Source organism: Stegodyphus dumicola, chromosome 4, assembly GCF_044657685.1.
Source record: "Stegodyphus dumicola isolate Sdum_Otavi_A_Nest chromosome 4, ASM4465768v1".
In the NCBI taxonomy this organism is placed as follows: domain Eukaryota; kingdom Metazoa; phylum Arthropoda; class Arachnida; order Araneae; family Eresidae; genus Stegodyphus; species Stegodyphus dumicola.
The window spans coordinates 25158791-25173669 of NC_140771.1; the positions used below are offsets into that span (position 1 = coordinate 25158791).

Genomic DNA, 14879 nt, shown 5'->3' on the forward strand with positions numbered 1-14879 from the left:
TCTTTAATGATTGTCCTGTAACTTGGTCTGTTAAAAAGCAAACATCTATTGCTCTGTCCTCTACTGAGGCAGAAATTTTGGCTTTAGCAAAAGCTATTCAAGACTTAATTGTATTTTATAATGTATCTAAAGAAATTTTAGGAGTCAACAATATTAAAGTTTCAGTTTATGAGGATAATCAGTCTGTAATTAAAGCAATGCTAAATGAAAGTAATTGTGCTAGACTAAAACATTTGGACATTTAATTAAAGTATATTAGGGATATTGCAAAATTCTATGATATAAATCTTGTATATGTTTCTAGTGAAAATCAGTTAGCTGATTTGTTTACAAAATGCTTGCCTAAACCAAGATTATGTTATTTAAGAGATAAATGTAAAATAATATGTGATTAAGGGAGGGTGTTGAGAATAATCACACGTACTCCCCGCTTCTGATTTAATGTCATGTATTTTAACCTTAACTGTTTTATACTTTTGCTTAGGTTGATCTGGCAACAGTTGTAGTGTTCTTGGTCATGGTGTGATATGTAGAAACGTGCTATGCCATGTGCGTGAAATTCCATCATTTTAATAAAGCCTCTACTTAATTATCATCGGCCTCTGATTCACCTTTTTTAAATCTTTACATTTTTCGTTATCAATTTAAAATGTCAGGAAAATGAAAGAAGTTTGTGTTGATAATTGCGCAAAAACTAGAATTAATTTCTAAAGTAGCAAACAGCGCTACAAGGCAGCAGATGGAATTGGATTGCGGAATCGCGGAAACAACAGTGCATGACATTCTAAAGCAAAAAGACAAATTGGTGAACTTTGCATCAATGTCAGACAGTGCTTCCGCAATGAAAACGCAAAAAACTATGAAGGGTTCTACCTTTAATGAGCTAGACACGGCATTGACAGAGTGGTTAGCTCAAGTTCGAAAAGAGGGTACTCCTGTGAATGGTCCTATCATTGCGGCGAAGGTGGCACACAAGCTGCAATTTAGCCATGCCTGTTAATAAGCCTGACATGCAAAATACTGGAAACATAACTTACTTCTTCTGAATTCATATAAATGTATACAGCACCACCAATGCCCTTAGAATAATAAAATGGAGAACCCACAACAAGATCAATATACCTGTAAGGAAAAAATATAATACTAATTCTAATTTTATTATTTTAAGTTTTCACATAATAACAACACACATATCAAAATTCTATGCATGATATTAAATGAAAAACACATGAAAACTGAATACTCAATGAGAATAAGTGATGCATTTCCAAACACAAAACTAATTAAATAAATTTGAACTTGAAGTAGATTGTCTCTGTGTTCAAAATCATGTTAAACTAGCAAAAAAATAAAATTAAAAAATTAGCAGCAGCAACAGAAGGAAACCATTTAAAGGTTGTTGTTATTATGTTTCACAAATAGAATTTATTTGATTAAAAAAATATTTTATAAAAAAATAAAACCTTAAGAATTCAGAACAACTCCCCCCCTGAATTAAAATCCAAAAGCTTATAAAAAATTAGCAGTGCTTTGTGATTAACCAACCCAGAGAAAAATCACTAAGCATATGCAATTCTCTGATGTTTTTTAAACTTAAAAGAGGTCGTTATATACATGGCACATGGGTGGAAAAGTAATTTATCAACTATTCCTATGCAATTATAATAATGGCTTTTCATGAATTTGTGCAATTATCTCTCTCTCTCATTTTTTTTAGATGTTCCTCGCATTTATAACATAATTGCTGTTCTATGCAATTTTCTATGTTTTATTATTATGGATATTTCTTGCAATTTTAACTTCATTAACTTGCTGCTGTTTTATGTAATTTTCACAGTGTGTCTCCATTTTTTAAAGGGGATACTATTTGTCATGTCTGAGGTTGAAAAACACAGTGAAGTGACAAAGTAAAAATATGGAATAATTAGCATAAAATAAGAAAAATATAAATAACTGGCATGCAACAAGTAAAATATGTAGAAACTGGCATAAAGCAGGGAATCAGCTCCAAATAAAGTAAAGCATGCAGTAAATTGGTATTAAATGAGACAACAAACTAATTCCTGTAACTTATATTTGATATTGAGGGAAGTAAATTCATTTAGTATATGCATTTACAGTATATCTTTAATTTAACACTATTCAAAGTTAATTTATTTAATAATATTGTAAAACTAGGCAAAAAAAAAGGGGACATATTATATTGGCACAGATTTTATATAGAATTCTTATTGATTCTGAGTCGTTTGTCACAGATTCTTATCCTTCAAGTAATACAGTGTTCTTCTTTGAAGAAGAGAGACTGCCTTGTTTCTTTGGGGTGGGGGATTCTTTGAAGAAGAGGAATCTATGTCAGTCACCTTCAAAACAAACAAACAAACAAAAATTTTCAAGTTTGAGCCAAACTGAAGGGTGTTTTTTTTTTTTTTTTTTTTTTTTTTTGTGGTAATTTTGTACTTTAAGGAAGGAGAATTTTACACTTAACAGTGATGTCTTTTTTTTTTTTTTTTTTATAATTAATTTTTTTCCCAGATAATTTTTTTATATCATTACAATGTCAGTACAATTTCAATCACTCAATGTGAAATCTGTACAACGTTTGAAATAACTCAAAGTAAAATACTAGCAATATTGACAGAAAAAAAATGAATTAAAAATTTTTCCTTTGAGGCTTTAAATTCCAGAAAACAATTTAAAGCACCAAAGGAAGTAAACTAGAAATTACCCATCACTGTTGATGTCTAATGATGCCAAAGAGAAACCATAGGATGATGCAAACTGTTCTCCATTTAACACAAGCTCAACTAAGAATGTAGTCTCCATTTTATTTTTCTTGAAAAAAACAACCTGCCCTGTGCCATTGCCACGTGGAGCTCCTCCAACGAAACTTGTTTCATTTCCGAAAAATTTTCCAGACGTTACAGCCATACCTTAAAACATACACATAATTTTAAGATACTGTACTTGATAATCAATAATTTTCACAATAACAAAAACAAAATACATAATAAAATAAATTAAATTTTAAAATATAGTTTGGGTATGGCTATTTGAATATGGCAAAACTCATGACCGTTACTGATAATCAGGGTACAGTAGGCATATAAGCAGTTTATGCATTTAATCTAAAATCATGGCAGGACTCATGACGAAATTTGGGGCTTTCTAAGGAAAACTGGTTTGTATTAAGACTACACATGTAAAAATATCAGGGGAAAAAAAAAAAACATGTAGCCAATCTGTTTGCCTGTGTTCAAACCCAACACTGACAGCATTCAACAGTCTTAAACACTTGGTCACTGGTGGGGCATTTGTATACTTTATTTTCCAAATATAGAAATAATGCCATCAATATTCAGTGATATATACCAGTTATATCATGTTTAAGCAATGTAACTACAAAACAAGCTGGAAAATACATTCATATAAAAAAATCCATACAAAGAACAGCTGATTTACCAATGAGCATGGAAAGCATTAAAATTAAATATCAATGAATTTCAGAAGTATGGATATAACTCATTGATCATCATGAATTGGGAATTGGGATTGTACTCATTGATCACCTCCCAATTGGGATTGTACTCAATGATTATCTCCCAATACTCATCATGTATTGGGAGATGATATTAACCGCATGATTGGCCAGCTTCCCTGAGTCCAGCAGATTTTTTTCCTTTGGAAATATGTTAAGGTAAAAATAAATCTACGTCAATGATATTTCAAAAATGGATGGAGTGATCGACAATCAATTTAATAACATTCCAAATGAAATTTGTTCCTATATATGCAAACATATTGTTTCTTGGCATGCTTTCATACTGAAGGCAAAATGATTTATATATAAAACATCTCTTTGTCATATCCTTTTGAAACTATAACTTTTGTTTCCATTTGTAACAAATAATAATAACTTGAATCAGATTATACATTTTCATGATTTAAACCAAGAATTTTTAACAAAATTGTTGTTACTAAACATTGAAGGCTTATATACGATCTCAAAATGAGTTACCAATTATTCAATCATAAAAAAAAATATTAGAGGCTACATAATTGAAAAAAAAACCATTAATTTTACTTCACTAAATCCTAATATATAGTATATATAAAGTTCTTCTCAGTCACATTTCTCTGTTATTGGTATGCGATTCAGAATTTTCTAGCAATTCCTTGAAGACTCTCTGCTACTGTTACCTTGAGGTGAATGTCACCGTCTTCCATTTCACAATTAACATCATTTTCATTTCCTTCCATAGCACTGCTAATCTTTGAGCAACATCTTTTGAATGATCAGAAAAGTACTTTCTGGCCTCCTCTTTTCTTTTTTTAATTTTATTTTTATTTGGCTTACACATGGGTTTTCAATTTTGGCTGAATTTCTGCAGCAAAATCTTAAGTCTAGGCTTATCTTCGAAAATAGATAACACATGTTTAAATATTACAAAGTGACTTCAGCACTACTCCCCAATACACATCTAAATATTTTTTATCAATAAGTTGTACAGTCAAAAGTCGTTAATCCGGACTCATCGGGACTTCGGCGACTCCGGATTATCGATTTTTCCGGGTTATAGATCATCAGTTTAAATCGCGTAAGATGGCATGCAAAAATTCTAAAATTAAAAATATGAAACCGTAATTTATGAAATAAAGAACAATCATGATCTAAAGGGTATCAAAATTTACAAAAAAAAAGCTTCATATTTATTTGTTTACTTTATTAAACATTTCTTTCAATGTAAGTTATTTAAGTTGCTTCGTTTTATGTGATAATACTTTCTCTTTAATTATATAAACAGACATAATTTTTTGTTCAGTTACAAAGTTCCGCTGTTCAAGTCCTGTTAATTGCTGTGCCGAGAATACCGACTAACTTGTCAATCGAAATTTTCTGTCACATTCTTCATATCTTTATCCATTTTTTGCAGCAATTCCACTTTTTGTTTGATGGACATCGAAACATACTTTCGTTTTGTACGATCCTTTGGGAGCTCCAGATTCGGAAATTCTATTTCACATAATCGAAAGTTCAAGTTTACTTTTATAGTATTGCTCTTACAGTCTGCAAAAAAATAATAAGCCGGATCCAATTCGAAAATTAAGGAACAACGCAATCATCAACATTAACTGAAATAGATAATTAGATAATTTTAGCTTATACCGTTCGTAATACATAAAACGGGCACGCGAAAATGTATTCTGTGCTTGCGCACACGCAAATGCGCAGTTGTAAGAGGTCTTACGCGCACGCGTAAACGCCTATGCGCATGTGTCAACGTGGCGCATGCGCAGAAAGTTTTTAGCTTTGAGGTCCGGATTATAGATCATTCTGGATTATGGGTGTCCGAATTAATGACTTTTGACTGTATATGATTTTATGATTATGAAAAATTTATTCCATAGCATCATCCATGTTTCTTTTTTATTTAGTTGTATCTTAAATAAATATGCTGAAAAAATAATTAGAAAATTCTGTTCAAAACTGTATGACATCAAAAGTATGGGATTAAAGTCTCAAACATAAAAGCATTTGCTTATTTGATAGCATTTAAAAAAAAAAAAAATTTTAGTTACAGCTTAACGCAAAAATATATCGAAACTGAAGATACTTAATTTTAACCTACAGGTTATGAAAATTTGTATTACTTTTTAAAAGAATTTATAGTTTATATTTTGAAAAGGAATTTAACTTCATATTAATAATGTATTTGTTAAAAGTATTTCTCACTTGCTATTACTAACAGCAATAAATTAAATAAACATCACCATAAAATACCTAAATAACTGTATTTTTCCACTGGAGCTTCATCATCAAGCAATGGACCATAGTACCAGTTCTTGTCATCTCGGATACCAAATTTCACACTGTTGACAAACACTGTTCCCCTCCATGTAAATGGCCCCGGAGATCCAATCACAAGCTTGTGATCCTTTTAATGAGAATATAATGAAAAGTAGGCATTGGCATATTTTAATGAAAAAGCTAACAAATAATGATAATCATAATTAAAAAAACTATGCTTTAAAATAAAAAATACATACAATCCTTACCAGCTCATAGAAACATACAACAGGAACATAAGGAAACACATAAAAAATGAATAACTTTTCTAACATTTACCAAGTTCATCAAGATTAGAAAAATATAGCAAATTTCTGTTTTATAAATGCTCTTTGTTTTACACCAAGAATTAAAGATATTTAAAGAATTTTAACAACCATTAATATGTAATGCTAGAGTAAATTTTTAATTATTAATAAATTTGTATGTTAAAAAAGTAAAGGAATAAAGTAAACAATAGATTAAATATCAGTAAAATTAGCAAATATGAAATGTCTGCAAGTATACTAATGGTGAAGTAAGAGTATAATTACATGTTATGCATACTTCTGATATGTCTGCACTTGTGCCTGCTTGGCAGTACCCAAACTGTTCGTGTGCTTTGGCTACTGGACGATTGAGACAAGGTTCCCATTCTCGGTGGATGTCCAGCGTCTGACTTAAAGAATAGCAGATACCTAAACCCCATTGATAATCGGGACCTCTCTTGATATAGCGATGAGCACATGCCTGTAAATTTTCAAAGTTGTTATAATAATGTTTTTAAATCACTAATTTTATTTAAAAAAATTTCTTTTACATGAACATTTTAATGCCTGTAATAATATCATTAATGGTAAGAGGAAAGTAAAAACTACTGTTGCATTTTTTTCTCTTCTGCTTCTGACACCAGTTGTTACATTATTTTCTTCCTTCACGTTCGTACGGGGTTCTTAGATTTGGAGTGAATAACGACGACACTTGATGAAGTATCGAAACACACTTTATTTAGCCAATATTAATCAGGACAGCTCCAATAACACTTTTTACAGTCGTCGAAAATCTACTATAAACACGCTGGAGCAATCAGTGACACAGCCTTCACACTGTCAGGCAATAATGGTGAAGATAGCTTCACTGCAAAGCAGAGTACAGCTTCCGACTCTGTTTGGTCGTTCTCGGAACTCCACGTACTCTAGAGACTCTCCACGTGATGCACTCGACGATACACAAGAATATAGCTCTTGACTCAGCACAGTCTAAGACAAAACTCGATGATGCACTAATTCGCGATGCAGTCGACGACCAACTCGGCACTAGACTTCGAGACACTCACTCAATGACTGACTATCAGCTCGCTAGACGAGGCACACACATTCGCCCTCTCGAAGAGGCACACTGACTGACTGCGGACCAGCAGGGTTTATATAGCTTTCGGCTTGTGTTCGGGAACATTTTGGGCTAAACTGGTAAGAATTCGTTCCAGAATGTTCTCCAACCGCCCATGGCATATTGCCAATTTTGTTGCCAAATGGGCGATTTCTCGCCAAATATGGCAACTTTGCCCTCCTTTGCCAAAAACTGATTTGCGGGGAAGCCATCTCACCATGCCTGTACGTTTCGTAACAGTATAAATGTTCTAGGCACAAGTATTAGTACCAGTGGCGTAGAAAGGGAGGGGGCAAGGGGTGTCTGATGCCCCGAGTGCCACTCGCAAAGGGGTGCCAAATGGTCTCCAAACAAGATTTTCTGAAAAATTTCAGTTTTTATTTTGATCAATTTCTGAAAAATATATTCAAAATTAATAATTATTGCAATGTAATTAGTTATTTATTTTCCTGATCTGTCTGATGAAATGTGTAATAAAATGTTTGCAGTACATCAACCAAATATCTCTACATACAAAACGTTCTTTCTGACCACTTTATTTCTCTAAGAGACATATTTTTATTTATTATTTTTTTTCCAACAAAATGCACGTATAGCTCCCGCTTTTTATTTTAAAACGATAACACAGCCTTGTCTCGAATTTCTCAAACATATCCAGTTCCCAGAAACTGATTCCATACACTGGAAATGACATTTTGAGAAACTCCTAACACTTCCACTACAATGGATTGATTGCATTTAACTCTTCTGTAAATGACTGATGGCCTTCATGGCAACCGATTCAACTCATCTTGTTCAGACTTCTATCTATATTCACTGCTACCTAGCGTTCAATGCGTGTCAATTGATTTTAATCTCCTACTACAAAAGGAATGCTGCAGGTGCCTCTTTATCTAAAACGCATAATTTTCAATGTCACAGACTAAATTTGCTTATTTCCAACTTTGTAACCGTTTTAATTTTTCCTATGTAATCTCTTCTATTTCCTTTTGTTGAAAAGGTTGTCGATTATATGCTTATTTCATACCCTAATTGTTTTCAGCAGTGAATGGTGTTGGTGTATTTAATTATGGCAAAGCACATGAGGGCTATCTGCCTAAGGGAAGGGATGCCTTCGTGGAGGACTTTCTAAGGGAAACTGGCTCGTATATACGTTACACATGGGAAAAACCATGAAAAAACCCATGCAGCCAGCCCGTTCACGGAATTCGAACCTCGGACCGAACTACCAGTGTTCAGTGACTTTACTGCTCAGCCGCTGATGGGCCATCAGCAGTGAATGTGACTGCAAGATGTTACTCAGCAGTAGAAAAGAAACGGAACCTAAAACTCCATTACAGATCTATGGATAAAATGTTTTTCCAAACCTAAGAATCGCACTTCAAATACTCCTTACTATTTCATTATCAAATGCTAGCTATGAATGTTCGTTCAGCAAATTAAAATAAATTTTGACATATTTACAATCAATGATGGGATAAGATTCTTTAAGTCATCTAGCATTCCCCCCAAGTCTAGCATTTTTAAAAGTGTGGAAACAGAAAAATTTGAAAGGATCGACTTTGATGAAGTAATTGATAAATTTGCTTCATCCAAGGCAAGAAAAATGTATACATAGTAATATTATAATACTGTATTATTATTAATAAATATAACTACTTATCTATAATATATATTAAACTTTTAATTGTTTAAAAATTGTACTTTTTAAAAGCAATTACAAAAATATGTAAAATAAATCTGATAACCAACTCAGATACATTTCCGAATCCAATGCTAGTGTAGTTACGTAGTGACTATTCTTAATATATTTTAGAGTATTTTATGGCAGATTCAGCATTTTATTATTCTCTGCTTTATTTTCTTATTACGAATATATTCTATACTATACTATACATTACTGTAAGTGGGTTTTTTTGGGGGGGGGCGGCAAAAAGGTATTTTGCCCCGGGCACCAGTTATGCTCGCTACGCCACTGATTAGTACAATCATCTTACTTGAAATGAAACCGACACCATAATATGGCACCCATCGCTTGAAATGTAAAAAATGAGGGCTCATGTCAATTTGACCTCATCAAACTCTAAGCAACATCTTACACATGTTAATTCGCATACTGAGAGAAATTCCTTTGCCACAAACAAATAAAATGGGTGTTTAGACTTGAATTTCAATGATTAAACAAATTTCAGTCATCCAGTTTTTAATAATGTGAACTTCATTTAAATAGAACATGATTATTTCTCTATTGATGTGGTTTGATTTAAAATGTCAGGATGTTTAAGCTAGAGAGACAGTGAGAATGGAAGATTCTATAATTTATAAACAAAGTTTAACTCAACAAATGGCAAGAAGCTCAGAATAACATTTTACTGTACACTTTCTGAAGATCAGACATTTTTTTCTCCAAAACTTTACAGAATTTTTTACATTTTGGTGCTGACTAAATTTCTTTGTTTTTGTACGTAGCTATGATTTTTTTTTTTTTTTTTTTTTTAAATTTCTGAGTTAGTTTAAACACTTGCTCAAATCAGGGTGAATTCTTTTACCTTTCATATAACTGATGTATAATTAAATTTTTATGTGAGAAGATTTCAAGTTTTATTCATTTGAAAAAAGAAAATTCTTTAAATGGCTCAATCCATACTGTAAGAAATCACTGAACTGATTTTCAGCAGTATATTGGAAAGGTTTTATTCTTATCTTCTAAATGGTTACCCTGGTCCTCAGGAAGTAGATTTTTAACTTTCAATATTTAACCTTCCAAGGGTTACGGCACATAATTCCACACAGAAAGATGGCCTTCTAATTCAATACACATGAAAAATTTTGGTAGCACCTGATGGATCTGATGTCAGGCTGAATGTATACTGAAGTGGGGGTAGTCAAGATAAAAAAATGAGAGAGTCATTTTTCAATTATAATCTATAAAATAATACTTATTCTTAGCAATTTGGGAAATTTAAGAATTTTAAGGCCGAAAATTGATGCTTGGAGGTAAGTAATTTTAAAAATGAAAAACAATTTTTAAAAGGTTTAATCTTTAAAAACTGCATTTGATTTTTTTTTTTTTTTTAAATCAAACATCTTTTAAAAGGTTCAGTTTCCAGAGATCTGCAGTAATTTTGAAAATTCATCCAAAACATTAATTTAATCTCTGAACATGAGGATGGAAACTTTAATCTTGCATTAAGAATTCTCACTATATAGTCTGTGGGATACTTCAATCTACCTCATAAACTATTTCAGAAACTGAATCACAGGTTATGTTTTGTATTTATATAATAGGTTTCATACCTGAGAGCAAAATTTAGTAACAAAATGTGTGTTTTATTCTTTGCTCTAAAAATTAACAGCTGAAACACAAACTGTTTTTGCATAAAAATAAAACATTACATAGCATAAAATACTTAATTGCTGGGCACTTTTGAACTTTGCATACAATTCGTAAGTGTCACCAATCATTAATGCAATGTTTTCTTTCAAACTGCAATGTCTTATCCAAATCTCGCTTATTTTCAAATATTTACATTACACAGATTGTCTGTGTTTTACATCCGCTTACCAAGAATCCATGAATTCTTGGTAAACACTCATGGAAGTAGCCAGCCAGGCACCTTCAATAATCATTATTAAAAATTAAAATAAAAGGGTTCAATTACCACCTAGGCTCTTAATGCTTAGACCTATATTCACTTATGTATGAGCTAGATTGTACATTGCAAAGAAAACAAGGATAGTAAGCTTGAGGGATATCTAAAAGACAAGTTTCCTCTGTTGTTTCATATGTTTGACAACCACAACAAACTATTGCATTGACACAATATTCAAATACAAAATGTGTCAGTCAACTCTGCGCCATCAAATATATAACAGATTGTGCAAATAACATTTAAAAACTTAGTCTAATTTCCTGAATGATAAATGATGAGGAGAGGTATGGTCGAATTAAGACTTTCAGATGCCCTGAAATGGCATGATTAAAAGATTTTGGAGACCCCACATACATTTACTGCTATCACTCATTTCTTCTTTCTCTGCTTTGGTTTAGGTGAACCATTCCGTGGTAAAACCGGCAATGGAAATTTTCTGTGGTGCCCAATTCCTAATGATCTTCCCTCCCTTCTGTACAGACTCTTTTCTTGATGCCTTAAGCACGTTTTATTTTGCTTAATGGATAATCAAGCTCTGAGGAGGGGATACTACCAGCATTTGAAATAATAAAGAATTCACTACTATGTAACAGCTAAAAATGATATCTACATACCAAAACATACCCTCCAGGTCCTTGACTTTTGACTGTGACCCCGAGCCATTGGTCATCTTTGATCACATCATCTTCAGGAGCTAAAATAATAATCAATTATGAATAACTGTTTCAATTTACTGTATACATGTTATCTCATATAATCGAAACCTGTTAATCTTTACACATTTATAAGTTTTGAAAATATCTCTAAATAGATTTCTTAATTTCTGTTAAAGAAAGTGTATTTAGTTACATATACTGCTCAACAAAATTACAGGATAATGTGTGTGTGTGTGTGTGTGTGATTATGGCAAAGCCTCGAGGGCTATCTGCCTAAGAGGAGGGATGCCTTCGTGGAGGACTTTCTAAGGGAAACTGGCTCGTATACACGTTACACATGGGGAAAACCACGAAAACGCCCATGCAGCCAGCCCGTTCGCGGGATTCGAACCTCGGACCGAACTACCAGTGTTCAGCGACTTTACCGCTCGGCCGCTGGTGGGCTACAGGATAATGATATATATATATATAAACCAATATATAACCTCGGAATTTTTTCTAAGAACATGTGAAGTATGAAAACGATTTCAAGACATACTTCTCTTTTTATTGATATGAAATACAATAAAATATATTAAAAGTTAAATATTTAGTTAAACTTTCATAAATTCTACAACTTTACAGAAGCATGTTTTAAAGATATTTAATATTAAGAATCCATAAAGACACAAAAACATTTTAAGTATTTTTAATTTAAAATATAGTCTTAAGAACTGTTAGAGCTTTCATATAAACATCTTACACAAAGTATTATGAAATCAGCATATAACGCATGCCTACATTTTAAGGGGAAGTTTCTGCCACGCACCTAGTGCATATAAAAAGGAATAAGGTGGAAGTTCTTAATCTCGAATGTGTATAAAACCTTGATATGTGTGCACTGTTTGTTCATAAAGTTGTAAATGGGGTGCAAACGAAACATCACTGACAGTGGCGTGCTGGGGGGTCGACGGGAGAACATCTGTCCATAGGCACAGCATCCAGGCGGCACCAAACTGATGTTACAAAATTTTAAAGCTGATAATTTTTATTCTTGGAAAACAGGAGGAGGCACAAAATCTTCATTCCTGAAAACCTTAGCTATAGCTTTGATCACAGATTGGTAAAAGGAACTCTAGTGCTTAGCCGAAAACTACCGCCACAAAGTTGCAGCAATTATGGATTTCTTGCGTGTGCCATGATCTACATTGTATATGCGACGCTATTTGTCTCAGATAAATAATTCCAGAACATGCAATGCTGGTTAAAAAGCGATTAACGCTGAGGGATCGTCAATATGTGAGGAACACGGCTACTGCTAATCGATTCCAGAACAGGGACCAATGATTAACACAGGCTAATGCTGGGCCAGGTCCTTCTGTTTCAAAGCATACTCTACACCATGAGTTATTCAGCACAGAATTATTCAGCTGTATACACTGCAGACGTCCTTGAATCACATCAGCCCAAAATGGGCTAACGCACATCAACGACTGACTGTGGATAGTTGGCGACGTGTCGTATAGTTAGACAAATCACAATTTTACTTTTATTCCAAAAATGTGTGCTGCCGCATCACCACGAGACTGAAAAAAGAAAATATATCAGACTATGTCCAAAATCGGTGCAATTGGAGGGTGAAAGTGTGATGTTTTGGGAGTGTATTTCGGCAACTGCAACTGAACCATCAGCGCAGGTCAACATTCAAATAAAGGTCCTCTTTCTAGAAGACTACATCGTTTTTTATTGGACTTATTTATTTATCATCAAACCAGAGCTGGGTTAAGATTTTTGAGGGCCTATGGCGCTTAAAAGATTTTCGTGCCTTTCCGTAACACATTTACATTACAATACTTGCTTTTTTCCAATTTCTTTCCTCTCGGTTTTGATTTACGGGAAGCATACATTCCAAGGTAAAATCAGCAATGAAAATATTTTTGTGGTGCTCTTTTTCCATACGTTCCATGAACTTTTTTATGCCTCCTATCCTTGATGTCCTAAGCACATTCTTTCATAATGGTTAATCCAGCTCTACATCAAACCTATTGTCATCTAACCAAGATGACAACAGTACCATATATAGCAGTGCTCCGCAACCTTTTCTCACTTGCGACGTACAAAAAAACTTTCTGGAATTTCGTGGCACACCAAAGAGTTCCGAGTTATCAAGGAAGTGCCGAAAAAATTCAAATGCTGACACACTTACAATCACACACACAACCACACAACAGTGAAATATATAAAAACATTTAAAATAGACATTATTAAGGAAAAAAATTGTCACTGTGTATTAAATACATGATAAAAAATTGCAAAATGTCAAATACATGTATTTGATTGCGGCACACCTATATCCTACTCATGGCACACCGGTGTGCCGCGGCACACCGGTTGCGGAGCACTGATATATAGCACCAGACGTATTCAGAACAGGTTCATGAAACTAATGTTCCACACTTTGCTTAGCCGGCCAATTGTCCTTGCCTTATTGTCAGTAAAATAATTTGGGATGCAGTGGCGTAGCTAGGGTGGGGCAAGGGAAGACATCTGTCCCCGGGCGCAGCATCCATCTGGTACCAAATTGATGATACACGTATCAGAATGAAGTGCTTTCCATTCTGGGAACACAGAAAGGGGCATAAAATCCTTAGGTATCCCCGGGCGCTGAAAACCTTAGCCATGCCTCTGTTGGGATGCTTTAGAACTTGCTAATAAGAACAGCATTATAGATTTACAACCAAGTGGAACTGACTCCCAGATTGATGGACAAATATGTTCAAAAGAATTGTACATGAAATTTGGCTTCATTCTGATAACATGTCCCGTAAGATCCAAGCCGACCAGCTGTGTTGTAACCAAAGAAAATCTGATTTCATAATATTTTTTCGCAGTCTTTATTTGTGTGGTATCAATAAAATATACCCTTATACAGACTACACGAGCTCTTGTAATATCTTGTTTAACTCTGAGGATTATATTCCTTGTGCAAGAACGACAGCAGTTTCCTTTCTCATGAAGTCTCAAGCTTATTCAATTTCATGAAACCAACTTTTCGCATATCTAGAATATCAACTTTTCGCATATCTGGAATAGTTGGTCCCCTGGTGGATACACATCATTGCCTCTAAGAATAAAAGAACTTTAGCAACAATATAAAGTAGGATAAAATGCCTAATCATTTCTTTGCATTTACTATCATCAATGAACTGAAACACACTATGCAAAAGACACACAATCACGAAACCTATGACTTTTAAAACCCCAATTCTTCCATCCAACAAAACCATATTTATTCAAAGTATATAACATTGTGGTTTCCCTCTTCTTGTTACATGAGAATTACCGTTCACATATGGCTATATGCTGAATCTTGACTTA

At 33.4% G+C, this 14879-nt stretch overlaps 1 protein-coding gene across 2 annotated transcripts in view; it reads right to left on the reverse strand.

The window, feature by feature from the left end:
* The window catches only part of LOC118195993 (integrin alpha-PS1-like), a 227786-nt gene that overhangs the window by 43850 nt on the left and 169057 nt on the right, over positions 1–14879 (reverse strand). For both annotated transcript variants that reach the window (XM_035367351.2, XM_035367371.2), the window contains exons 3-7: positions 11481–11560; positions 6392–6574; positions 5780–5933; positions 2726–2930; positions 1038–1122 (exon numbers count right to left, since the gene is read on the reverse strand). In XM_035367351.2, coding sequence (XP_035223242.1) covers positions 1038–1122; positions 2726–2930; positions 5780–5933; positions 6392–6574; positions 11481–11560 — 707 coding nt within the window. The remainder of the gene's footprint in view (positions 1–1037; positions 1123–2725; positions 2931–5779; positions 5934–6391; positions 6575–11480; positions 11561–14879) is intronic.